At 40.6% G+C, this 13410-nt stretch overlaps 1 protein-coding gene across 1 annotated transcript in view; it reads right to left on the minus strand.

Annotated features, from left to right (window-relative positions):
• Positions 1-8411: 8411 nt before the first annotated feature.
• sgpp1b (sphingosine-1-phosphate phosphatase 1b) overlaps positions 8412-13410 on the minus strand; it is a 93757-nt gene continuing 88758 nt past the window's right edge. The window contains exon 3 of the mRNA XM_028821285.2: positions 8412-10486. Coding sequence (XP_028677118.2) covers positions 9935-10486 — 552 coding nt within the window. The 3' untranslated portion in view covers positions 8412-9934. The remainder of the gene's footprint in view (positions 10487-13410) is intronic.

Here is a 13410-nt window from a genome sequence, read left to right on the forward strand (position 1 = left end):
TATTCAAGTCAGGGGACTGTGACGGCCATTCCAGAACATTGTACGTCTCCCTCTGCATGAATGCCTTTGTAGATTTCGAATTGTATTTTGGGTCATTGTCTTGTTGGAATATCCAACCCCTGCTTATCTTCAACTTTGTGACTGATACTTGAACATTATCCTGAAGAATTTGTTGATGTTGGGTTGATTTCATCCGACCCTCGACTTTAACAAGGGCTCCAGTATCTGAACTAGCCACACAGCTCCACAGCATGATGGAACCTCCACCAAATTTGACAGTAGGTAGCAGGTGTTTTTCTTGGAATGCGGTGTTCTTCTTCCGCCATGCAAAGCACTTTTTGTTATGACTAAATAACTCCATTTTTGTCTCATCAGTCCAAAGCACTTTGTTCCAAAATGAATCTGGCTTGCCTAAATTAGCATTTGCATACAACAAGCGACTCTGTTTGTGGTGTGAGTGCAGAAAGGGCTTCTTTCTCATCACCCTGCCATACATATGTTCTTTGTGCAAATTGCACTGAATTGTAGAACGATGTACAGATACACCATCTGCTGCAAGATGTTCTTGCAGGTCTTTGGAGGTGTCTGTGGGTTGTCTGTAACCATTCTCACAATCCTGCACATATGATGCTCCTGTATTTTTCTTGGCCTGCCAGACCTCCTGGGTTTAACAGCATCTGTGTCTGTGGCCTTCCATTTCCTGATTACATTCCTTACAGTTGGAACTGACAGTTTAAACCTCTGAGAGAGCTTTTTGTAGCCTTCCCCTAAACCATGAGACTGAACAATCTTTGTTTTCAGATCTTTTGAGAGTTGCTTTGAGGATCCCATGCTGTCACTCTTCAAAGGAGAGTCAAAGGGAAGCAGAACTTGCAATTGACCACCTTAAATACCTTTTCTCATGATTGTCTATGAAGTTCAAGGCTTAACGAGCTAATCCAACCAATTTGGTGTTGAAAGTAATCAGTATTGAGCAGTTACATTCATGTAAATCAGCAAAATTACAAGGGGACCCACATTTTTGCACAGCCAGTTTTTCACATTTGATTTAATTTCATCCATCTATCCATCCATTATCCAACCCACTATATCCTAACTACAGGGTCACGGGGGTCTGCTGGAGCCAATCCCAGCCAACACAGGGCGCAAGGCAGGAAACAAACCCTGGGCAGGGCGCCAGACCACCACAGTGATTTAATTTCATACAACTAAATACTGCTTCACTAAAAATCTTTATTCGGTAAACATCCCAGTACTCAGATGTTCCTAGGAAATCAAAGACATACCACTGTTATCTTTTTTGTTGGACGTAGAGTAAATTATTATGCAGGCTGAGAGGGGTTCCCAAACTTTTTCATATGACTGTATATATACTGGTATACATATTCTGAAAGAGTTTGTGTGCAGGCAAATCCTAAGTGAGGTGAAGTCAGTGCCACTTCTATACAACTATGCCCACAATCTTTCTGTATAGTAAGAGTTTCACCCACAGCACACCACCAGTTTGGAGGGGGCCGGAATCCATCCTATTAAAGACCAGTGTGCTGGCTGATATGAAGTTTTGCTTCACTACAGATGGGCTCCATGTCCAGGATGAAGACCTGCACCGTTGCAGACTGATTTCCTGGTCTGAATGAAGACCTAGCCCGTTGCAGACTGATACCTTGACCAATATGAAGTCAGGTTTCCAGGGTCGAGTGGTGCCTTGCATAATATGATGTCCTCCCCATTTCAGAATGGTATCCTGTCCTGGATGAAGACCTGTCTGGTGCCAGACTGGTACCACAGCTGATGTGAAGGCCTGCCCATTGTGGATTAGGGTTCTGATCTGGATGAAGATCCTGAATTTTATGCTTGCCTTGATGACGTCCTGTCTCACTGCCGCCTGGTACCTAAAATACAATGAAGTCATATCGCTAAAAGAATGCTGCCCTGGCCAAGGTGAAGTCCTCTTCTGTAGCTTGGATCTTAGGTAATTGCAGCCCTGTCTATCTGGATTGGTGCACTGACTGAGCTGAAGTCCTTTAATACTGAAGAATGATATCCTGGCTGAGATAAAGACAAGCCCAGTTAGATGTTATTCCTGCACAGACATCGTTCTCAATTAAAATCTAGCATAATCTGTGTTGCAGTTGTGACTTCACCCTAACTAGACCACCAGTGTACTACAGTACCAGCCTTCACCCCAGCAAGGGTGCCGGTTAACAATTATCTGTCCCTCACCTTAGCTAGCACAGGACAAGATGGTGTCACTGCAAATGTTCATGCATACGTGCAAACATTTAAGTTTCCCAAATCAACTGCACAGCAAACTCTTCACGTATGGTAGAGATCAAGGCCAGGACTGAGCACACATGAATGTCTTTCTGTCACAAGAAGTCAATTAGAAAGGCTGCGAGAGACCAAAAACAGTTGCGGCCTTATGATCTCAATTTAGTCACATTGCTGCTTTAATAAGAACAAATCTCCCTCCCCTTGTGATTACACACAGCCTGCTATCACAGTGTGATGTTTAGCAAGCCACCTAAGATGGACTGAGCTTGAATTAATAAAAAGCAAGCCTCTGCAATGTGTTCTGCCTATACAGCCACAAAAGGCAGTATAAACAATAAAGAATGCTTGGTTATACTGTACTATGTTCTCATAGGAGGTCTGAAGTTTGTGTTGCTATAGTGAAAGGAAGCAGTCATAACTGTAACAGATAAAAAAAACTGAGGAAGTGTGTTGATTGAAAACAGAACTGCAGAAAAACACAGTGAAGCGTCCCACGACTTCAGTTCTGTGAAAACAGAGTTGATGTAACATTAATGCTTGTCAGCAAATGACTGCAGTGCCTCAGTGTATAAAATGTGATTACAGCCAAGGGGATCTCTGCCAGAAGGGCTAATTAGCTAGTGATTAGTTATGCTTGTGCATGCTGCTCGTGCCTACAAAGTTGGCCAGGAGCTGACGTCCCCAGGAGACCGAGACAAACCTGATTGGTCATCAACAGACCCCTGCATCTGCCAATGTTACATCTAGGGAAAAAGCTTAGCAAAGGAAACTGAAATGACATATCTATGTGACGGAAGATATGATATCATTATTCTGGCCAGGACTTCCCTTCTACTAATGTTGGGAGGTCAGGAATGTGAGGACACCAGTATGGTTTAGGGCTAGTAAACTCAAAATCTGGATAGATTTGAAGTGCTACATTCAGTCTGATAAATGCTAGAGACACTGACTCTTGCCGACACTGGGGCCTAACTCTACTCCTTCTTTAAAATAACATTCTCATACTCACTTAATCCAATTCAGGTTGGTGGGGGACCACAGCCTGTTCTGGCCACATTGGGTACACAGCAGGAACCAGCACTCAAAACGGTTTAATTCTATTAGAAGGCCAGTGCTTACACCCATTCACACTTGGACTTTCTGGGGCCAATTTAAAGTGGGCAATCAACCTGAACCACTCTACATGGTCAATGAGCAGTTGCAGGAATCAAACCTAGGATGTTTGATCCATGAACATAAGAAATATAACCAACAAGAGGAGACCATTCAGTCCATCAGGCTCATCTGTTTAGTTAATAACTAAGTTGTCCCAATGTTTCATCCAGATACTTCTTAAAGGTTGTCTGAAGTTTTTGATTCCATGCCATGGTTCAGTAGATAGTTCCAGCTTCCCAAAGTTCTTAGAGTAAAGAGGTATATCCTGGCTTCATCCCTAAATACTCTTCCCCTTAATTTCCACTCTTGTTTTTACATAAGTGATTCACCATTTAAGGTATTTAAGGTGTGGTATATCTCTACACAATCTCCTCTGCTTGAGGTTTAATTTTCTGAGGCTGTCAGAATAGGACATGTCCTGAAGTCCTGGGATGCACTTGGTTGTTCTCCTCTGCAGAGCCTTCAAGTGCTGCTAGGTCTTTCTTGTAGTGTGGTGATCAGAACTGCATACAATACTCCAGGTGCAGCCTCATCATTAGTGCATTACATAGTCTACGGGTAACACTCCTCAATTTATGATATAACCAAACACAAAGTGCCTTAGGATGCACCTGATTGCTCTCCTCTGCACAGCTTGAAGTGCTGCTATGTCTTTCTTGTAGTATGGTGACCAGAACTGAACACAGTACTCCAGATGCGGTTTGATAGTCTGCGGGTAACATTTCCTCGATTTATATTGAACAGTTTATACGAAATAACCTGACACCAAGTGCTGTGCCATCCGACTTCCTCTTTAGCCATTACCAGGTGTGGGTGATTCTGGCTTTCTCCAGAATCTCAGCACACATCTGTGTTTTTTTTCAGTGATCTCAGTTTTGGCCAAGCACTTGTGATAAACAGATGCCAGTGGCAATGACAGGAGCCACTGCGTGCATTTACACCAGCAACTGCTCTTCAGAGCAGTAGCCTTATCAATAAGATAAAACTGCACGAATATTTAATAGAAGACCGAAACCAAAAACTAAACTTTTGTGCCAGATGCAGCAAGTTTGCATCTATCTGGAAGAACTGGACAGCAGGCAGAGGAGGCCTAGGATGGGCTACCAGTCCATTGCAGGGCACACACATTTCATGAATATGTACATACTGTGATAGTTTCTTGGCCAGGAATTGAACCTGGAGATATAAAGATAAATATATATATAAAGATTTAAAGCAATTGCGTTGCTTTTCCAGCTCATGAACCCAGTTTAAGAAAGGCACGAGTTCTAGCGTACCTTAAATAAAACCCTGTAGCCATTGTAGTCTAACAGGACCAAGTTTGCCTAATCTTGGTTTAGTGCACTTTACTTGGGGCAAATAGCAGCACTATTCCTGTAAGCAAACAGCTATGTTCAGTTTTTCTGGGAGATCAGGTTTGTAGAGGTGAAATGTCAACCCCTTAGTTCTAAAGAACTTGCTTACTAACTATACACTGTACTTACATATCTTACATATTGCAGTACGATGTTTCAACACAGCAGGCTTACATATTAGAAGTGGAGGTGGTACAAGGCCCCATAAAACCAGAACCACTTTGTTAAATTAATTCTAACACACATGACAGAATAAGACATGGTTAATTCATATAAAAACACATTTACAACAGAACTGCTGTGAGTGTGTCGCCTCCAAGGCAATGACAACCTGCTAATAAATGCATTTGCACTAGTAAAGGCCTGATGCTTTCAGGCACAGTTGTGTTGTGCAAAAACGAGTGATTTAGCTTCTCTTAGAAGGCATCTGTGATAGAACTGTCAAAATTTGTACACCAAATAATAATTTAAAAAATCTGTTAAGTGTAAAATATTAACATTATAACTAGTTTTATTCACTAGATTTTAAAATGTGGATGAGTTTAGTGGTGTAAAGGTTAAGCCATGTAGCTGATGATAGGTGACCTTAAACTTTGAGGCCACCTATGCACAAATATAACATGATAAAAGATACTGCAGGGCAAAGGTGACTGAACATTTACAGATGAATTAATTTTATTCAACAAGGCTGCAAGGAAGCGGACATGGGAGCAAAGAAAAACAAGTAGTCTTAAAAGTGCACATTGTAATGTGTGGGCCAAGTGGATTACGTGGTAAAATCATGAGCACACATTTTTAGCACGAGTGAGAATACAAAAGGGGTGAGACTTTATGTCAGATGTGACTAACCACCTTGAAAGATCGGTTCGTCACAATGACTTCACTTGAGGGGCTCTCGTGACTTTGACGTCTGTGTCCATGATGATGATGACGACAATGACACAGTCAAGGAGTGATATTTGGGTCTGAAGGGAGCTGTTGAAACTGATTTGAGATCCAGCCTGTGTCACATTTTACGAACGTGTTACTGAGTGAGCTGGGCTGCACAGAATTTATCATTTTGTGTCATGGTGTGCAGAAATACATTCTGATGAAATGCAGAAATCCTGTCAATGCTCCTAAACAAAAAGGAGAGCAGCCCATTCTCTTTACCGACAAAGGACGTATTATAAACGGTTTTAATCCGATCAAATTAGTTTTGTCTTTGCATTTTATTGAACACATTGCTCCTGTATATGTGTCTCCAGAAGTTCCTTCAAATAAGTAACAAATCTCTTATACCTTTAATCTAAGTAACTCAACTGCCACTCTGCTAGAATGGAAGAAGAACAAGACAATGCATTTTTAAGAGTGAGTGTCACAGTTAAAAAACAAAAAGCACCGTCAAGTGAAGGAACATTATGTCGCCAAGCAACAATGGTGTGAAATACAGAATGTGGTGCAACTTTAGAGTGAAACATAAGTCTTCTTGCCACAAGAATATAAAAATATTGTAAGGCAATATAACCATCATACTGATGTCAAGGGAGACTATGTAGAAAAATAGCTCAATTAGATCTGCCTAAATTAACAGTTACCAACTGTGTCTTTAATTATTGAATATACTATTTAAATATGGTGATCACTTACAATTAATTTAGCTGTTGCATCTATCCAAATTGACTTAGAAATCACATTGCTATATTTGTGTCTTTTTCAACATTGGGAGAACTTGCATTTTTAGGTGAATTCCTAGATAGTTACTGGCTGAAGTGGACAGAATCATATGGTTTCCACTACAAAAATGTAGCCACCAGGGGGGCCACACTGCCTGCTTGTCTTTGAAGCAGGTTGAAAGTATACTGCTAAGGTTTGACAAAGAGTGACGCAGTAGTGGTTAGAAATTCTACTTGACAGCTCTAGGGACCCACGCTCAATTTCCTGCCCAACCATTTGTCCATTTTCCAAGTGATGAAATGGGTTTTGTCTGCAAATGACTGGTTTCCTGTCATATCATGTAAAAGTTGACTGTTCCAAGGTGTACTTGTGTACTCTGGCGTATTCTCCATCTAGGGTTGGTGTTTGTCTAATTGCAGACATAGGCTCTAGTCCATTGTGACTTTACATTGGAATAAGCAGGTCCAGAAATTGAACAGATTGAAAATAACTTCACTGAAAAAGTCAGTACCTTCACTATCATACTATGACACCTTCTGTATGCTACGCATAACAGTTACTGGCTATTATTATGAGAGTTACAGTAAAACACACAAGGTCACTTTATTTGCATCAGTGTGGCTAAATGGGTAAGGATTGGGCTCTAAACCACAAAGCTGCAGGCGTCAGTCACCATGGCGAAGTTGTTGCCTTGTCGCCTCATGAGACTGAACATCACATCCTGGTTGCTCCCTGTGTGGAGCTTGCAAGTTCTCCCCAGAACTCTTCCTCTCACAATTCAGAGACTTGCAGGTTAGGTGACCCTGTGATGGGTTAGTGCCCTGTCCGAGTGTTGTTCCTGCCTTGCGTCTGATGAACGCTGGGATATTCTGTAGTTGCCCTGTGACTCTGACCTGGATAAGGGGGGCTATGAAAATACAGTAGAACCTCTGGTCATGAACGTTTCCAAACACATAAAAATCGGGTTATGATCAAAAAGTTTGCCAAAATTTCACATCTGTTCATGACCACACGCTCTGGTAGCAAACAAAAACACTGGCTGCCAGTTTCCCTTCCGGTTCGTACACGCCAATGATTTCCCATTTTCTCTGCCAGAACTCAGCTCATGCAAGGTTAGTTTTCTTGGTTGTTTAGGGTTAGTTTTTGTATAAATTAAGGATTTTTCAAACTTTAATTTTTTTTCCCTTTAATTTTTTTCCCTGTGCTTAATTAAACTCATAACAAAGTGTTTACATCGAGCAGTTCGTGAGGGTTTAGCGCAAATTTGGTCTAGCATGATCTCTTGCAATGTTAGTTTTCTCTGTTGTTCAAGGTTTTCTCAGTTTTATTCAATGTTTTTACATTTAGTTTACTATTACACTATACATTCTATTGTAATTAACTATTTTTGTGCTTAAAAATCTTAAAAAAAAAAATTTACATACAGTTCGTATGGTCTGGAATGGATTAATTGTATTTACATACAACTTATGGGGAAATTATGTTCGGGTCGCAACCAAATCGGTTCACATCCAGAGTTTTGGAATGAATTATGGCCGTGACCAGAGGTACTGTGGATGGATGGATGGATGGATGGATGGATACGACTCAAAGCTGCCAGTTCAACTAAAATCACACTTGTGTTTCCCTAAGCCACCCTTTTGTCCAGTCATTAAAAACACAGGTCATTTATTGTACTACAACACTTTGCCTTTCTACTGTCTTTGACTACTTAAAGGCATTATGCATAAAAGAATGAACATTACATTAATGGGTAATGAATGAGTGAGTGTGTGTTTGTGTGTGTCTGTACTGGACTAAGGTAGTTTAAAGAATGCTAGGTATGTACATGCACACTAAAGTTTAGTAACAGAATTGCAAGAGTGATGATTTGTGAGACATGCGTATGGCAGAACAGCAGTGCCAGACTGGTTCACACAAACAGCATCACCACTGAAACACAAACACATAAAAGACACACTTGGTAAGAGGTCTGGTACACTTCTGTGGCTTCTATTCTTTTCTTTCAGGTTTTCCACACTTTATGAAATCAGTTAGCACTGAGTATTAAGTGCATGGCAACATATACAGTACATATATAGAACATACATTAAAACAAAAAAATGAAGATGCCTCCACGGCATTAGTGGTTAAAGACTTATTACATTCCAAGTAGAAAAACAAAGAAGTGTGCCTAGATGAACACATTAAAATTGTTTTTTTTTCTGTTGAAAACAAACTGTATGTACCGTTTCAATGCAGGATTGCTAATGGTTAATCTTGACAGTACAGTTCTTATAAGCAAGTAAAGCTTCAACAAGACCCCCAAACCCCCTCCCCAACCCCCCAAAACAAATGTCTCTGGTATGTGGTCCTCCTTTAGATAATTTAATCTTCAGAAAAAGGCTGAAAAAAATGCAGGGAAGGTTGTCAGCAGTGGGTACAATGTTTTTATTTCCATAAATAATTGAAGAGGTGATCTCATCGCAAGTGTGCTTTTATATAATCCATTTTGGGCTCCAGCTTCTGATCCTGCTTTACTTCCAGATGCAGGAGGAATCATTGAGCTTGGCAACTCAATTTCAGGATATCCATGCACATCATATACAGACAGGAAGCCGACCCTGATGGACATTAGGATTTGCAGCAGACAACCCCATGAAACTAAGGAAAGTCATCAAGCTTGTTGTCTTACTCACCTGCTTTTTACATGCAGGGCTAAAACACGAAGTGTAAATTTATAATTGCATTGATTGCTTCCATTGTTCATCTCACCATGGCTTTATTTATTCCGGTATAAGCCCCATAAAGTTAAAAAGACCATGGATTTCCTTGGATTCCTAGGATTTCCTTCCTATATTTTTTTCATATACAGTTTAGGGAAAACCAAAGCTTTTCAGACTGTGAGCTTAAATGGCTCTATACACATCAGAAGACTTTGGCCTTTTTTGTCATAACCACAGTTTAAAAACACAGAAACCTCCAAAAATGGAAAAATATGATGTTGGGAGGAGGGCTACTTACTGATCAGTCTTTGGTGAACCCTGAATCGTACCATTGGATCCTGTCAGACTGTGCTGTATGCTGCAACAGGAAAAAATGATGTGCTGTCTAATTGGGTTTCTGCCTGAAACCCAGCATAGTCTGCTCACACTCGGCGGCTTTAATTCAGTAATAGTTGCTAATGAAAAGGCACAAAATTAAGCAGCTGACGGACGCAGCTTCTGTTTATCAAGATGCAGATTGATTCCCTGTCTCAGGTGTCGACCGAAGACTTAATTTTAAATGTTAGCAAGCAGGCTGGCTGGAAACTTAAGATCTGCTTTCTAAGCAATATGCTGTGTATATTTCATTAGGCTAGTGCTTATACTGCCTTAAAAGGAAGAGCAAACCAAATATCAATTCTGCAGGCCTTAGTAGTGGCTTTAGTTCACTAAACACCAGCTGAGTGCTCAGGTAATTGTCTCAGCTGCATTTCAAGTGTGAAATGAGGGACAAAAGGGTCTCCACAGACATCAAGACAAATTTACAACACTGAAGAAAACGGGCACCACAAAAAGAGCAGTGAAGCCCACTGTGCCATAAGTAATATACCGGTAGGGCAGTTCTACTTCCATGCGCTGACGAGCTTTCCGGATGTCATCACAGGGGATGTGGAAGATTCGACATGCCAGTGGAATGGTGATGGCTTTCATGACCGCCCTGGTGACTAGAAGTATGACAACTCCCAGTAGAAAACGTGTGACACATTTGACAACCAGACCTGTAGTGATGGCTGGCACTGCTAACGGCAGCAGGGACACAGGAGGGTCAGGCATCAGTCCCAGCATGTAGTTTAGATTGGAAGCACAAGCAATGCCAGCCCCTGTACCCAAAATTTCTGCAGTGTCCCCTCTTGATGTGCTCCAAGTGTCCAGTGTGAATGAGAAAAGCCCCATAGCCAAGTGCAGGCTGATAATGATAAGAGGAGCATAGGTACAGGTCAAGTTGAAGTTATCAATGATTTCCAGTGCTGGCTGAAAAATCACCATTATAAGAATGCTATACAGGAACCCAGCAATAACATCCTGCAGAAAAAAAAGAAAAGAAAATCAACACTCTCATTTATGCATACAGCAAAACAGCATAGCTTCTGCTTGCAAAGAGATGACAAACAACTTCCAAAAGGACTAGACTCAACAGCAGAAAAACAAAACCCAATGTCCTCCTTTATTTAATGAAGCCCCATTTTGTTACTCCTAAGTCCCAGAAATTCCACACTTTGAGGTTCTGTTTCCTCACTCTTTGGTCAGGTCAGACGTCCTGTCCTCAGCCATCAATCTCTTTCACGTCCAATCCACCATCTTGTGAGTCAGGCGAAATCTTAACTCTGCATATGCCCATCTGCACAGCTCCATCTTGTCTCACCTCATCTTCTCATGTCTCAGTCTCTTAAAGTGCCCTGGTCCCAACTGACAGCCTGTAGGATGCCATCTCATTACTTTGAAATGCCATGCCCTTAAAAGCCTGTCTTGTCCATCAAATGAAGTCTCACCTTTTCAATCACCTCATAATTTCTCAGTCTGCTTATCTTTCCTTGATTATTAGTCTCTTTCACTCACAGTATTCTGCACTTTTATTAGTACATTCCTTTCTATTATTTACATAGCTTTTCAGAAACAATCTCAAATGACATTTATTCTTCTTTTTTGGCTATTGAATAAGAAGCATAAAGAGGTCATTACCAAAGTGAAGTGCACTTACACTTAAGTGACTATTTATAGTGTTTAAAACAAAACTACAGTGAAATTGTATGGCTTGAAGCATGGGGAGCAATCTCCTCTTCTTAGTCCATTCAGATATATTGCTTTTGCTTTATTCAGATTCATCACAATGGTGGAAAGATGCCAGATGCTTTACTACCCCAAATGACTCGTCAATTTTAGGCGCCTTTTATGTTATTAAATAAAACACCTGATGCTACAAAGCACCCTGAGGGGGTCCGAGCCGGCAGACGGAGTCTTACCTTGTACACTGTTGTTTGACATAGGCATTAAAGCAGCAGTCCTGATCAAGTATCCCAAAGGGGAAAATATCTGCTAATAATAATTCCTCTGTTAAGTTCTAGTTAGAGTGACTGCCTCACAAATCCAGCTTCCTGAGTATGGATCCTAAGTGCAGTCACGGTCTGTGTGGCATCTGCACATTTTTCTCCAGTTACTCCAGTTTTTCCTCTACTTTCTAAAGCCATAGCAGGTTAGTTTAACAGATGATTTTAAACTGTTGCGTGGATGTGTGAGAGACTGAGCCCTACAATGGATTAGTGTCTCATCCTGAGCTGGTTTTTAGGATTTAAACCCGATGCTACCAAGATAGGCACCAGCACTCTTGTGATCTTGAAATGGATTAACTGGGTTTCAGAATGTTGCATTTTCTGAGGAAAGGCAATGATATCAATAAACAAAAAGGTTACCCAAGAACACTTGGCTACATACGGAAAAAGATTAGACAAACTGCATCATAAACACAGGTTTTACACAGGGGGACACTTTCAGATCATTAAACGTGAATGCAGTGTAAAGTCAAATCAAATATTTTTATTTCTATTTGTTACTCCATGGCATCATTGCATCAGAAAATTTCCTATACGACACCAATAACATTTCTGTTTATATTTGGGTTGTCTATCCCATTGTTCATAGCTCCTTCAAGAGTGGACAGCACTTTGCTTTCTGAACAGTGAATCTGCCTTCCTATAGTTGCACATGAAGCAAGCGGCTTTTGCACATCTGCAATAACACCGAGAACACTAGCAATGAATGTTTCAGTCATTTACAAGTCAGTTTCACATCAGGCCCACGCATATTTTCCATCTTGGTGTATATGCAATGATTTCCTATGATTCATTCAAGAGACAACATTTTTTAAAATATGTCCAGCTGGAAAGACTTGAGGGTGACCACAGTGAATGGTTCAACAGTGGAAGAATTTAATCTCAATGTCAATCTCCAAGAGGAACATCTGGTCAAAGAACTAGTCTATCCATTTATCCACATTTTGAACCAGCTTTTCCCATTACAGAGTCATGGAGCTTGCAGAGTATAATGGTGGCATTGAAACCAGTTGAAGATGGGATGGCACAAGCAGCATACACCTGCATTCATACATAATGGGTCAGAATTGGGAATTAACATGACATCTAAGAAACTGGACTGAAATGACATTATATTCACTTAAGCTGTTAAATGTTTATATTCTACACGTTTCTTTTCTATCTCTCGCCTTCTTTTTTACAAGTTGCCTGATGTTACAATGGATGTCTCAAACATGACAAAGTTGGATCTAAAAACAGAAATGACAGTTCCTAGAATCATTTATTAATACCTTTACATATGAGAAAGTGGTGCCCTGAATATTGCAAAGCAAAACAGTGAACTATTGAGATGCAGAGACAGACATAATTTGATAAAGCATTAATGGATTCACAGTGAAAACTATTAGCTGTTTTAGATTCTGCTGGATGAAGATATCTAACCACCTGCACTGAACTCATACAATCAAGATATACAGTATTTAAAAGAGGTGAGGTTTGGTGTCAGTCTTGATTGCTCAATTATATTGACCTCTTTTGTAAGTCACTTTGGATAAAAGTATCTTCTAAGCAAATAAACACAAATGGGAATGCCTTCCAATGACAATACCAAGATGGTACAGATCAGAAAAACGTTCCACAGGGCTCAGCCCATCAATAAAAGAACATCTCTGTGTGACATAGTGAAAAGATGGCAGCCACTGAGAGTTGTAAATCCTATTGTGCATGGTGCCTCAGAAATTAAGAAAAAAAAACAAAAACCCTGGGGCATCACAGCAATTAAAGTTATTGTAAGTCTAAGAGGAACGAGAAGAGAATTCTCCTGTGACAGTAGAGGGCAAACAACTGCAAAGAGAGTCTGATCGTGCACTTGTTATGAGACAGAGAAAGAGAGAGGGGCCACAGATGGCTGAAAATAAG

Source organism: Erpetoichthys calabaricus, chromosome 16 (assembly GCF_900747795.2).
Source record: "Erpetoichthys calabaricus chromosome 16, fErpCal1.3, whole genome shotgun sequence".
Classification (NCBI taxonomy): domain Eukaryota; kingdom Metazoa; phylum Chordata; class Cladistia; order Polypteriformes; family Polypteridae; genus Erpetoichthys; species Erpetoichthys calabaricus.